Source organism: Nicotiana tomentosiformis, chromosome 3, assembly GCF_000390325.3.
Source record: "Nicotiana tomentosiformis chromosome 3, ASM39032v3, whole genome shotgun sequence".
NCBI classification, from domain to species: domain Eukaryota; kingdom Viridiplantae; phylum Streptophyta; class Magnoliopsida; order Solanales; family Solanaceae; genus Nicotiana; species Nicotiana tomentosiformis.
Genome location: NC_090814.1, coordinates 63351090 through 63365589, shown reverse-complemented (window position 1 = coordinate 63365589; position 14500 = coordinate 63351090). Strand labels below are relative to the sequence as shown.

The 14500-nt window shown below is 35.2% G+C and overlaps 3 protein-coding genes across 4 annotated transcripts; 2 read left to right on the top strand and 1 right to left on the bottom strand.

Moving 5' to 3' along the window:
- Positions 1 to 823: 823 nt before the first annotated feature.
- LOC104121687 (uncharacterized) lies at positions 824 to 5118 on the bottom strand. The gene is made up of 6 exons (XM_009633737.4): positions 4901 to 5118; positions 4664 to 4808; positions 4428 to 4585; positions 3286 to 3370; positions 2052 to 3198; positions 824 to 1203 (listed from the first exon to the last, which is right to left on the bottom strand). The coding sequence occupies exons 1-5, from the start codon at positions 4999 to 5001 to the stop codon at positions 2059 to 2061; spliced, it is 1629 nt and encodes a 542-aa protein (XP_009632032.1). The 5' UTR covers positions 5002 to 5118; the 3' UTR covers positions 824 to 1203; positions 2052 to 2058.
- LOC104121686 (non-classical arabinogalactan protein 30) lies at positions 992 to 1699 on the top strand. The gene has a single exon (XM_009633736.4). It carries the CDS (start codon positions 992 to 994, stop codon positions 1520 to 1522), a length of 531 nt encoding a protein of 176 aa, XP_009632031.2. The 3' UTR covers positions 1523 to 1699.
- A 4375-nt stretch (positions 5119 to 9493) lies between the features above and the next one.
- Positions 9494 to 11868, top strand: LOC104121685 (putative F-box protein At5g41500). Of its 2 annotated transcripts, none has more exons than XM_070197030.1 (2): positions 9494 to 9787; positions 10458 to 11868. In XM_070197030.1, the coding sequence occupies exon 2, from the start codon at positions 10486 to 10488 to the stop codon at positions 11584 to 11586; it is 1101 nt and encodes a 366-aa protein (XP_070053131.1). In that variant the 5' UTR covers positions 9494 to 9787; positions 10458 to 10485; the 3' UTR covers positions 11587 to 11868. The 2 variants fall into 2 exon arrangements, with proteins under 2 accessions (XP_070053131.1, XP_009632030.1); XM_009633735.4 differs by having other exon boundaries at positions 10318 to 11868.
- Positions 11869 to 14500: the final 2632 nt, after the last annotated feature.

The window sequence follows — 14500 nt, the reverse complement described above, 5'->3', positions numbered from 1 at the left end:
ATATTTTGTTTACTTTTCTTACGCGGGGTACACCACAATTGAATTGGATGCCCATGTTACAAGACTATTTCACCAATCCTGTGTTTGAAAAATAAGATGAAGAAAAGTTATCTCAAGAAAATAAAATTTCAGTTCCACGACTTTCTTCTTATGTTCAAAATGTCCTGTTAAAAAACGTACCCGTTTTAGGATAAAGAAAAAGAAAAGATTTTGTTTAGGACGCAAGTAGTTCTATATACTCGTTTTGTTCCAAAATTATAAAGAATTTTCGGTTTCAAGGGTGAGTTCTACCCTTACCTTTTGAAGAGTTTTTGTCAAAATTAGTACATTCTACTTTAACAAAAGCAAAAGGTGACAATTATTTTTGGAATTAAGGACCAAGAGCAAAAATAACATGTCACCATATTTAACTTTACTTTTCAACACAAACTCTAGTCTATTTATTTTTCGAAAGAGCAAAGGTCAACATAAGTATCCACATGTTGACCAATTGAATATTTAGCATTGTTATTATTTAACTTTTCTAATACTAATCATGTATTTTGAGATTAATATTCAATATGGGATAGTCAGAGTACATTAAAATGATTTATCTTTATGGAATACGAATATAGCATTATTCCCTTTTACTAGTATGATACTTATTAAATTTTCAAGTAGGTTGGCTCACCTAACCCTACCATATTATAGGAGGGGTAAGTGGTTTGCACGTAGATGACTCTACGTGGGGATGAACATATTGAAGCTCATATAATATTATACAAACTATAAACTTCTGAACATGGTCATCACGTCTGGAAAATATTGAGGATGAACATTGAACTTAAACAAATGTGATATAGTAGCATTCACGTCCTTAACAACATTCAGAGCATACAGACAAAGCCATGCCTAAAACTATATATAGGAATCAACTCAAATGTACTTTAACATCAAGCAAGAATTACATTCCAAAACTGACATAAGCGCTACACGACGTCATTTCAAGAAGATGGCAAGCAGCCAACTTATCCTGATCGTCTCTTTGCTCTTTGCATTAGCCATTCCACTGACAACCGCTTATAAAAAAGCCCCAGCTAAGCCTGTAGAGAAGACTGCGCAAGTGGTGGTTGAAGGCATGGTTTACTGCCAGAGCTGTGATAACTATGGATCATGGTCTCTCTCAGGTGCTAAGCCCATCGCAGCAGCTAAAGTTAGTGTTATCTGCAAAAATTACATGAAAAGAGTAAGCTACTATAAGGCATTTCAAACGGATAAAAATGGCTACTTATTTGCAGAGCTGGATGGCTTCAAAATGGGGCATTCTTATCTTGACCATCCTCTCCATTCATGCCGTGTGAAACTTGTCTCCTCTCCTCTTGAAAACTGCAATGTCTTCACTAATGTCAACTATGGACTCACCGGCGCTCCACTCCGATTTTTAGACAAAACATTGAGGCGGAGTAATTATGAGGCTGTGATTTATGCTGCAGGCCCCTTTGCTTTCCGACCAGCTTACTGCCCTCCTAAACCAGAGTATTAATTGATTTTCACCATGTATTATTTTGATTTTTTCCTGGTTCTATGTTTTCACAAGAGTCTTGAGTACAATTTATTTCTATTTTCTAGAAATAGAGTCTTGAGTGCAACATTCTTCACATCGCAGCAACTTTTTGTTCCCGTTGCATTTCATAATTGATTATTCCAGTTACAATCTCTCTCTCTCTCCCTCCCTCCCTCTCTCTCTCTCTCTCTCTCTCTCTCTCTCTCTCTCTCTCTCTCTCTCTCTATCTATCTATCTATCTATCTATCTATCTATCTATCTATCTATAGGTGTGTGCTGTGGAATCTCAACTTTCGACTAAGATCAATGGCTTTTGTCTGACCAAATAAGATGTCAGATCCATCTCTTTTTTTCAAGGGGTGACAAGATCCATCTGACACATCACAAAATTTAGGCAGGATAGAATAGAGAACAAAACCAGTCAATAAACTCAAAACTCATGGATATTTAAAAGAAAATAAAGAAAACATTACCAGTTTTAAAAAAAATAAAAAATAGAAGACTTTACCAGCATCTTAGAAATCCAATGGCATTGCAAACATTTTATTTATGTCATCCATTGCCTCCTTTGTGCACACAGTTTGCTCGAACAAGTCACTTCCCCTTTCTGCCGTGGAAGTTGGCAGGGAACTCTTTGGTTGATGGTGTATCTCATCATCTGGAAGTATCATGAACCCACTGTCATCTCTCTCCATCTTAGGTGCTTGTTCCCGTTTCTTTGGCCTGCTTTTCCTTGTAAACTCGATTGGCTTTCCGAACATGCTATTAATATCATCCATAGCCTCCTTCAAGTTAATTGTTGGTTCTACGAGGCCATGATGGCAAACATTTTCGACCTGTGATTCTTCTGAAATGGTGGAACCTACAAATTTGTATACAACTGTGTCCTCCCTACGGAGTCTTGTTTGAGGTGGCCTTTCAAAATTTGGATCTCCAGAACATTCTGAAGTAACATCAGAAGGACGCGGAAACACAAAACCGTTCTCAATCCTCTCTTCAATAGTACATCCAGTCAAATTGTCAGAGTTATCCATATCTGACTTATCCTTCTCATGAATTCCCTCAATCACATCAACGGTGTTGTCATCATCAATGAATATCTGAAATGGCTCCTGCATGGGCTTTTGATTTTTAACTGTAGTGGCTTGTGGCACCGATGAACCATTTGCCAAGGTTTGGTGAGATGATCCAACAACACCATCTGTGTTTTCATCAATAAATACTTCAAAACCATTGTTTAATCTCTGATCAACTTTTGGCTGGTTTCGACGTGAATGTTTGCCAGCCAGAGAAGGCTCTAATGGCTCTCGAAACATGTTATTAATTGCATATATGGCCTCCTTCGTATTAATGGTAGGTTCCACCAGACCATGATGTCGTGCATCTTCCACAGCAGACTTCCCAACAATGGCATTACCAACAAATTTAACAACTACTGTATCTTCACTGGTAAACTCTCTCCTGGAGCCCTGTGAAATGGCAACCTTGTTTTTCATATTTAAATGCTTGGATCGTGTGGTGGGTAACTGATCCCTGATGCTGATAGGATTGTTTTCTGTTCCACTTAAATTCTCATCATTTTCCTCAATCTCATTGTTCTTCGAAGTGATGTTTTTAGCACCAAGAGGACATATTTTATTTTTTCCTTCTTGGCGCTGCAGAATATCTTTCCATTGTCAGTTAATGGTTCCTATTAACAAAAAGAAGAGGTTTGATTGACAAATATGACCAATGTAACCAACCTGTATCCTCTTATTCTTACGATGTTCCATGCGATGAAGAAACTCCTCATATGATTTATGTAACTCATCAAGTGGCTCTGCAAGGCTGTTCAGTGAAGAATGAGACAGAAATCAGTTAAGCAACATGTGAAACTACTTGTTTCCAGAATTGTTCTTCATCTGTTTAGTGGAAAAAGACATCACCAACATAAACGAGGTCAGACTGTTTAAATAATTGAGCGAAGGGAAAGGGGCTATCACCTAGTTAAGCTGTTGCAATCAGATAACGATAGAAAAAAGATTCCATTATTTAACAGGATAGATAAATTGTTAGGTATCTGATAACAGGGCCCTGAAATTAAAAAAGGATTGATAGAAAGGAAACTCATACATCCCTAAGTCATGAAGGAAAAAGAGTGAGAAAAAACATTAGGCCACTTCGCTTCTAAAAGGATCTATAGAACAATGCTGCTTTTGATTTTAAAAATACATCTAACAAAGTATACAGTGCAGCAATTACGCACAAGATAATTCAGATTATTTCCAAAGAAGCAAGTAAAGTAAATCAACTTAAATTAGCAAAACTAATGGTGCAAAGACACACACCTACACTAGTACTGCTTGATCACATCCCGAAATTGGCCATAGGAAACAAAACTGCTATCAGACCTTCTAGAGTATCAAATATTCATAGCTCAAGAAGAAAGTTTGTATAAGTAGGATACTCAATTTGGCTGAGGATTACATTTGGTGTGCATCCTAGGATTAGATTATGCAATACACTTTGAAAGGATAATTGACCTTCACTAAGTATGATAAAACGAATAAAGCTTTTCTGAATGGGCTAACATTTCCCTTTAGAGTAATATGGCTTTAGATAACCCTAAACAAATGCAAAACAATGAAGAATCCTTTTCACTGAAATTTGACAACAATTTAGAAACAGCAAATATATTGCTAAACAACCTAATGTCGATTTAACTGAATGGTGAAAATGATCAATAAACAGCATTTTTCAACAGTTCTTTCACCGAATTCCAATAAAAACAACTTAATAATCTCGCAAATGTCATTGGACGCAAAAAGTAATTTAAATTAAGGTATTCTTAAAAGTAATAATAACTCAATAAATTTAAAACCAGAACTAGCTATTAGTTACTTACTTCTGCACGCCCAAACGGTACATCTTCTCCGCCGCCTCAAACTTTTTAACCTTTTCATAATAAAGAGCATATGCTATGTAAAACGCAGATTTTTTCATCCCGATACGATTCAACTCCATGGTTTTTAGTACCGTTTTTGGCTCATCCACATATTCCATCTACATAAATTTTTCATTTGTAAATCCCAGATTTAATAGATTCTTTTAAAACCAAAAAAAAAAAAAAAAAAAGGTTACCAGTCGTAACCAGACACGAAGATAACGCATATCATTAGCATAACGGCGATCGGTCTCAAAAGTCTGTGCACATTTCTGAAGAAAACGTGGCAGTTTCTCCTTAAGCAGCTGCGGGGGTAATGACTCTTTCATTTTCTTTATTCCTCTTCAAATCAAAAAAATAAAAGAGTAAATTATTGAAAACTCAGAGGAATGGATACAAAAGAAATGTATGAGTTTTGTTCAAGGGTTGCTTACCGGAGCCAAGGGCAAAGAGGGTCTTTGCCATTGTAGGATTTAATGTCAGAGACCAGAGAAGAGAAGAGGTCATTGTACTGCATTGAAGTAGTAATTGACATTGATACAAGTACCAGTGATTGGAAACGGAAACTTCACTTTAAGAGCAAAGATTGGTATCCAACACAGACCTAATTTGAATTTTAAGAGAGCGCTGTGAAGTTTTGGATATTGTTTTATATTTCAGTTTTCCCCAAAAGTTTAAACATAACATGTTCAACCCCTCTCTTCTTTCAATAGGAGTACAATTGTTATATTTTAATTGAGGCTTTCTTTTTTACATTTCAGCATCCAAATCTTTTGAGTGTTTTCCTCGATAAAATATCGACATCGTACTTAAGGAATTATGTTATAAATAGAATGTCTATATTTTAGAGATATTAGAGTTTGTTATTTGGTGGCTAAGTCATTTTTTTCTATAAATATAGGTATTATATTCCATTGTAATTGATCCCAATGAATAAGAATTTTCTCTCTACTTTTTTCCGTAATACTCTTCTTCTTCTTTTATTATTTTATAACACGTTATCAGCACGAGACTCCAACAAATTAAGGCTTTGGGATACGCACATGGTGCTCAACTTGTACATAATATTGAGCATAATGATTGTCAATTGTCCATGATTCCTTTAGAAATAAATTCTGAATTTAAGATAAGTATTTTACCTTATTTTTCTCTTTTAAATTCTTGACATTCTATAATTTGATTTTAAATACAAGCAAAGACAATATTATAACTCTATTGGAGTTTGTAAGAAATCATAACCACCCGAAGTGGTAAAATTTCTATGTCTTGCCATGATCAAATTCATGTATGATTATGAGCACAAGAAGTCGAAACTCGTCCTATTGAATTCGCTTCATTCTTGTTCCCTTAAGAGAATGTGATAGCAATAAGTAACAAATCTGAAAGAAGACAAAATTATTACCGTGAAGGTATCAATGGATGTGGACGTGAAAATATACGAAATTATAATCGTCATCATTATGGTAATGAGAATAACAAGAATTCTACCATTCGGGGTTGCCCAGTTGGTTTGGAGGGTGGTTATCCATACAGATGACCTGGGATCGATCCCCCCCTCAATGCCTTCTGGATTGAGCCTGTCGCACAGGGCTTGCCTAGTGCGATTTACATCCTCTATGTGGTTTGCAGGCTATTACACAGGGGGAGGTTTACCCAGTGCGCACAAAGTGCTCACCACAGAGTGCTCACCCGAAGGGTAGAGGCTGTGGCAGAGGTTGCAGCGGCTGCGGGTTTCCCCTCTTACCAAAAAAAAAATAACAAGGATTCTCAAAATAATCCTTCATTTTGTGAAAGTAATATCTGTCATCGATTTGACATGAGATTTTGTAAAGTACGTATAGATAATTATGGTCCGTTCATGGTGTGAATGTGACAACATGTGTTTATGAATGCATATTCATTCTTGAAAGAATAAAATGTGCTAGTGGAAGTGAATATACTACACTCACCTCTAGAAGGAGGTTTGAGAGGAAATAAGAAAATAATGTCACTATTATGGCATGAATGATCACTGGTCACGTACCTATTGTACGCCAAAATTTTTTGGCAATGTGATTATTAAAGGACAACAGTGATGCAAGAAATAAATTTTGGATATAATTTTGACCATGACCATAATGGTATAACTTTCTCTTTGAGAGAGATATTCACCATATGGATATTGATGAATATATGGTAGTACAAAATTAATTGAGAGCTCTAGAAGAGCCAATTATACTATTTTGGAGAAATAAAATTGATTATCAATAAGGTATTGTGTCGTAGTAAGTCTCAAAGAAACTTATTTAGTTTCTAAAGTATTCACGAAAGTGGTTGGTTATATTGAGACTATAAATAAAGGAAAGATTTAATATATTCTATTACTACAACTTGTAGCGGGATAATATGTATGTGAAAAGTTACCCGCTTTATTCTCCAGTTTGTACTACACAAATAAAAGTATGCAACAATAAAGTAGAAGTTTATTGATAATTGCACACGTCATGGTGTAAACCTAAAGTTTATCAATATTGATAATTTATCCAGTTGGCATAATTGGTTTAGCCATGTTAATTTAAGTATGATGTGCAAAAATAAAAGAGAATTCACATGGGTAAATATTAAAGAACTAGAAGGTTCTTTGTAGTTCTCTTATGTTGCTTGTTCTCATTAATTAATAGACCAACTAAAATTGGGATTGAATCTCATGAATGCTAGAAATATCAAAGGTGAATATGGAATCATTCACCTGCCATATATACCACATAAGATGTATCTATGAGATGGTTACATATGCGATTGTTATAACCCGCAACCTGGTATTTGCGAGGTAACTTGCTCAATAATTTAATTAAGAGCATAATTTCCAGATTTTCTATTCAAGATAGTTTATCTTGATAAGTTGGTTTACATCACAGTTGGTTTAGTAAAATAATTTACTGAGTGCCTCCACTTAATAGTTAAACTATTACTTATGAGAACAAAGCTATCTATATAAGTCTGATATACGTTATATACGAAAATATATTACATTCTCCCCTCACAAGTAGTTCAGAGTCAGGAACCAAATAATTTCATCTTATTATTATTGATGTGCGGTGTATATTTTGACTAACACTATATCGCATAAAGGTGGGTTTTCAAAGTTGAGGAAGCAAGTTAGTTTTTTTAACATGAGGGGAAGACATGATAAACCATGAGAAAAAGTTACGTGAAATGAATTATCATTTGTACTTCTAGCCCCTTGAATAAGATAATATGAACTTGAAGTTCAAAGGAAGATAATTCATCTGCAATATATTGCTAAGCATGCTAGACGCATTTGCTGATCCAAAGAAAGTAACTATATTCTCACTGCAAATGCTCCTATTAAAATAAGTCTATAGTACATTTAAAGCGTATAGACAAATCGGTTTTAAATAAAATTCTTGATAAAGAAGATGAGCAAATGATCAAAATGATCATAATAAGGGGGAAAGTGATGTAGAAGATCACATGACATAACACTTCATAAAATCTCAGGAGAGATACAAGTACCTGAATATATAAATGAAGAGATCTCTATGTTATGTCTTTATAAAAAATAAGGAGGTTGGAACTGATATAAAATGATCGTCGATGACGTCTATGATAGCGCTAAATATATATGAGGATCTTAAGTCTGGAGAAACAATTCAAGTAGAATTGATTTCATATGAAAGACATGTAGTTCTGGACATATAGTTCAAACACTTGAAAGTATAAAGTCAATCGTGTATGCAATTATTTTCATGTATTTTATATGTCTAGCATGACATGAAAACTTGATATAAATCTAAAGTCTATTTATATGGCTTATATGACTTAACTTATGACAATCCCTGAAGGATTTAAATTACTTAAAGCATATATAATTCTTGATCTTGAAGTACCACTTCCTCAATGCAATTTGTGCATAAATGTATCTTGTTATAACTATAAGCATGATAATATGATAACAAGAGTTTTTACCCCTATGTGAAGATATTGAAATGACGATTCCAACAAGATCATATGAAGACAATACATCTATCAGGAATGATGATGTCAAGGTGCAACATATTCATTCAAGTTAATATGGATGATTTGTTTATCAAATTTTTACCAACGGTCTTTTGAAGATAGTGCACAAGATTGGAATGCGAAGGCTCAAAGATGTGAATTGATGCTCTCATCAGGGGGAGTTAATACGCGTTGTACTCTTTTTTCCTTACAAGGTTTTTAACGAGGCAACCAAAAGACGTATTGTTAGATATGCGTACTCTTTTTCCTTCACTAGAATTTTTTTTTACTGGATTTTATTTTAGTTAAGGTTTTAACGAGGCACATTATCTGTTGAATTGACATTTAATAGGGAATGTTATAAATAGAATTATATTTAAGGTGAATGTCTATATTTAGAGAGATCTTAGAGTTTGTTACTTGGTGGCTAAATCACTTTTTCCCTATAAATAGAGGTGTTCTATTCCATTGTAATTGATTTCAAATCAATAAAAGTTCTCTCTCTCTCCTTTTATCTGTAATACTCTTCTTCTTCTTCTTCTTTTATTGTTTTATAACAAATTAGGTTATTTTAGCCCTCGGTATATATTACGCAACAACAAAAAATCTTCAATGTATACAATACAAAAAGTGAACACTTTTAATTCAAAACCGTAAAACTAAAGGTAGAATCGTAGAGGTAAAAATATTTTGTTTAAATTTAACCTGTCCCACTTATGTGCATCTCACGTGAAGGGTTAAAAAACAAATATCAAATTGAAACTTCACTTATTCAACTGAAATCACGATCAAAATCGAGAAAATGATAATTATGGTCAAACAGTAGGGTAGGTCTAAAATAGTTCATTAAATATTCTCCTAAGAATTTTAATCTTTTAAGTTTGTCAAAAGTAAGCACTTTTGATTATCATCAAATATTTATCTGGTGGTTAGATTATCCTAAATTGGGAAAAAGAATATTTAACATTGAACTCACATATGAAAGTACAGTTTTTGCTATTTTTGATCTAGTTCTTGTGTTAGGTAATAGACTAATAGGTACTATAATTTTTAAGGTACACTTTTTGCTACAATTGATCATTTTTTAGACCTATCCAAATAGAAGGGACCACTTCTGTCATTTTCTCGATCAAAATCCCTAAACCTACCCCAAAAAAAACTGACTGCGAAATCATCATAAAAAGATGCAGCCAAATTGCATCGATCAAAATCATTATTTAGTGTGTGATGAACAAATCACCGTATACAAAAGAGAACTGAATGTGAATCAAAGTTCGCCAATCTAATCGGCACCTCTGATTTCGTCAACTCACCAAGTTCAGGTAGGGTCTTCTTCTCCATATTCCCGCATCAGAATTTGGTATGTTTTGTCCAATTTTCATATGCTTTTCTGGACCATATTAAGATTTTTGACCACTTCTTGATTCTTTTATCATAATCCTTTCCTATTTCAATGAAATTCAGACTTATCTTAACCGCATTGTGATTCTCTGTCGAGTGTATGGTTCTTGTAATAGCAGAGAATCTTTTAGGACCTACTGGTAATGCTAATGCAGTATAATTGTTTGTTGATTACCAAATATTATTTATTGGTACTGCTGCGAATAATTTGGATTAGTCATATGATATAATTAAACCTAACAGCCGTTTGATAAAGAGAAACTATCAGTCTTGGTTCTTAATATAAGGAACATTGTGCTAATATAAGAGGTTACTCTTTTGCTTTGCTGTAGATCTCATAATTTAAGGAACCTTTTTTCTCATTATTTCTGTTTGTATACTGTTTTTACATGTTGATTATGCTCGATTAAGTGTTTGAGTCTGACAATGATGTGATTAATGCTTCATTTAGTATATGAAATGTTGAGATGCCACTGTTCGATGAAATATCTGTGAGAGCTAGACTTTCTTAGAAGCTGTGGATCAGCTTCTCCTCATCTCTAGAAGCTTTGACGTGAAGCACCTTAATTTCATGGCGGATCAAATAAACAGCAACTACGATGAAGAAGAGTACTCACTCATGGCCTGCAGTTTGCCCAAAGATGCAATGGTGCAGATACTCTTAAGACTTCATGTGAAGTCGCTGCTCCGCTTTAGGTCTGTCTGCAAATCATGGTACAATTTCCTCAAGAGCCCTCATTTCATTAAGCTGCACCTCACCCATCAAATTTCACGTCCCGCTTCTGTCCTTATTGTTTACAACAGAGATAATTATGGCTGCTTCCCTGACTTCTCTTTGCTCCATCTTCATCCAATATATTTTACTAACCCATTGCCTTTACTTTTTTCTATTGAGGCTAAGGACTATGCAAACTTTGAGTTTTGCTACAATGGTCTCATATGTTTGATGAAGGATATCTATACGTCACCAGAAGTCATCCTGTGGAATCCTGCTACTCAGAAGTATAAGTGCATCAATATACCTTCTGAGTGCTCCAGATTTACGTATCTAAAACTCGGTTATGTTCAACAAAGCAATGACTATAAACTTTTGAAAGTCCCTTTTGAGCCACGGAGTAGTGATGAAGCATCAAAAATGGCTTGGGTTTATACCCTGAGTTCAGGTTCATGGAAAACTGTACCATTCACCATTCTTAGCCTAACTGTTGCATGGGGACCTCAGATTTCGCTGGATGGTTGTGTGTATTGGCTGGCTACTTCAGCGGTGGAATGTATTATCTGCTTTGATTTGATTAAGGACGAATTCAAACTTGTAGACGTTCCTGATGATCGTGGATTTGAACGTGAATATGTTCGTAGAAGGCTTATAGTTTTAAGGGGATCTCTTGCCATGATGGTCTCCGTTGAGGATGGTTCTAGGGATACTGAGGTATGGGTACTGATGAATAAAAGTGGCATTAAACAATACTCTTGGACTAAGAAATTCATTATAGAACCTTTCTCCAAAGAGGCAATCCCTTTGGGAATCTGGAATGATGATAAGCTTCTTGTAGTAGTTTTACAAACTCGTGCTCTCAAACAAGTCTACACTTACGATCTGGTTACAAAAAAGATAGACTATTTTCATGTGCCAAAGGAAGAAGAGTTTGCTTCGTTTATGTCAGTGCGTGGGCGCTATTTCGAGAGCTTGGAACTTGAAGATGGATATGGGAAATACTGATCAAACATGGATGTGGGAGATACTGAAACAAGTTTGTGACTACTACTTTACTATATTAGTAATAATTTTCTATTTTCTATGGATAGAACAATGGCGCTATTAAGTAATGGTTTATTTTGCATTTTATTCTTTACTTTATTTTCTCCATTTTTGATTAATTAGTTTTACTGTGCTTTCAATGGAGACCCCGAAACACCTTATAAATAAGTCCTTCACATCTGCTAGAATTGAAGAAAAGAAAAACATTTCATATTCTGTTCAATACCAGTTGTGAATTGATAACGGCATGACTTACTTCCGGTAAATTGACATATTTTTATCCCCCCTTTCCCTGTTTTGTCTGAGGTGCTAATTTAGCCTGCTCCAAGAAGTGCACTTCTGTTTCAAACTTGTTTCCATTTGACTGGAATTTTATGGACAATGAGTAGTTTGATTTTCAAGGGGGTGAAAAGGTCAGCTGTCCTTAGTTTCCCGTTTCTTTAAGCAAGAAAGTACTCATTCATTTCTTATTCTGGGAATTCAGCTTCCCAAGTTGATGTTTTCAACGTACTATGCCCATGTATCAAGAAACTCACTCAAGTCAGAGGAACAGGGGCGGATCTAGGATAAAAACTTTAAAGTTTTTCGCATAAAATTTATTATACTTTTAATGAGCACATATTTACTATTTGTTGCAATTTTTAATGAATTTTATATATAAATTTATGTTTCATGCGGAAAGTGCTGGGTTCATATGGACCCGATATCTTAACGTTGGATCCACCCCTGCAGAGGACCATTGCAAGTTCCTTAATGGACGATCTACGATTTGTTTGCGGCACTCTTATGAGACTCGCTGCTTCTGCGTATGTTCAGTTTTCGAAAATTGTTTCTGAAGCTTTTAGAAATGAATTCATCTTGTTATGCATTTGGAATCTATTAATTAATGTTATGACTGAAGTGACAAGGATAGAAAATTCAACGACTTTTTAAGTGATACGCGATGAGTGAATAGTTTGGGAGGGGAGAGGGCACTAATATTGATCTACTCTATCGAACAAAACCTTCTGAAGGATGCTTATTGTTTTTAGATTCTTTTTCCTAATGGAAGAGATTGGTAGACCATTTGTTCTTTTTCCTCTTATAATAAAATGTGAAAGAGAATCATTTATTTCTCTCCCCCAACCTCCTATCACGATGTATTGTGGGTATGCTTACTTGGTGAGCTCTTTGCCTTGCACGGTTGAGGTGAAAGGTTCAAATTCCATCAGTAGCATAGTATTCCTCTTTTTCCTCCCTCGATATTAAATAATATAAAAAAAAATCCTTATCACTGACTCGCTCAAAATAATAGTCTCAATGACCTTTCTCTATAACTTTTTTGTTATTTTATTTCTTTTTAATTACAAATTGAGGATCTCAAAGAGTTTATAAAACCGACAGTTGAAGTCTTGTTACTAGTTACAGGTACTGACTTTTTCTTGTTTGGTTTTGGTCAAAGGTTTCGTTCCGTACATAAGTCTCTCGCTTGTACATTAATGGCTGAATTCACGACCATAAAGTTTGATGGGCCGTGTAGTATGCAAAATCATATCATCGAGATGTCTAACATTGTAGCAAGACTTCAGACCTTGGGGATGAAAGTGGATGACTCCTTCTTGGTTAGTTTATTCTGAACTCGTTGCCTCCTGAGTATGGACCTTTTCAAATTAACTATAACACTATTAGGGATAAGTGAAATGTTAATGAATTGTCCAGTATGTTTACTCAGGAGGAGTCAAGACTTAAGAAACAAGGAAGTCATTCAATTAACCTCATTGGTCAAGGAGGTGGTAAAGGACTTAGAGTGAATGCCAACAAGTTCAAGAAGAAGAAAGTACTTGCTAAAGCTTCACAAGATGATAAGAAGGAACATAAGGTAAATATGTGTCGTTTTTGTAACAAGGAAGGACACTATCAGAAACATTGCTTGAAACGTAAAGCTTGGTTCGAAAAGAAAGGTACAATTAGTACTTTTGTATGTTTCGAATCAAATTTAGTAGAAGTTCCTAATAATACCTGGTGGATTGATTCTGGTGCAACTGCTCATATATCTACTATGTTGCAGGGATTCCTTACGATCCAAACTACAAATCTAAATAAGGATTTCTTGTTCATAGAAAATCGTATGAAGGCTCCAATTGAAGGCATATGAACTTATCGTTTGATTATGGAGACTGAATGCAACCTTAATCTATTACAAACTCTTTGTGTACCTTCAGTTTCTTGAAATTTGATTGACCTGCTAGTACTTCAACCACCGTGAAACACTTCTTGCCACGTCCTTCCTCATACTTCGCTGCCCAACTACTACCTTATAACAACTCCCTATCCGTAGCACTTGAGCTAGTGAATTGCTACCAACTCTAAACCCCCTAGAAGAGCATCTTCCTCGAGCCATCAACATTGGAAATACCAATTCGATCCCGAACCGCTGCACGCCGCTATTTCTAACAACCGCCCCTCAGGCACCATTTCACAACACCCTGCTCAGAAGGCAAAATCCAAGAAGACCGCAACACTGGCGAACCATAATGCGTTCAAACAAGGACGGTGACGCCGCATCATAATGAAAATTCCATCACGCTCGAAAATATCAAGTCTTGTTACTTTATCAATCAAACATGGACATCTATAGTCCGATTGCCTTTCCTCCCCTGGAATTAAATGTTGAACCCCTTAATCATGCACTGAGAAATCCTCTCTTCAATCCATTCACTGCCTCAATCACATAAACAAGCACCTTACTATTACACCAACATTGTGTGATAACAACGCATAGAAATTGTAGCAATCCGTGCACAGTCTCAAAATCAAAGAAAATACAGATACAGAGTTGGATCAAAAGAACATCCTTCCGCTAGGCGATGATAATAGTCTGCGCAACACGCAGGGA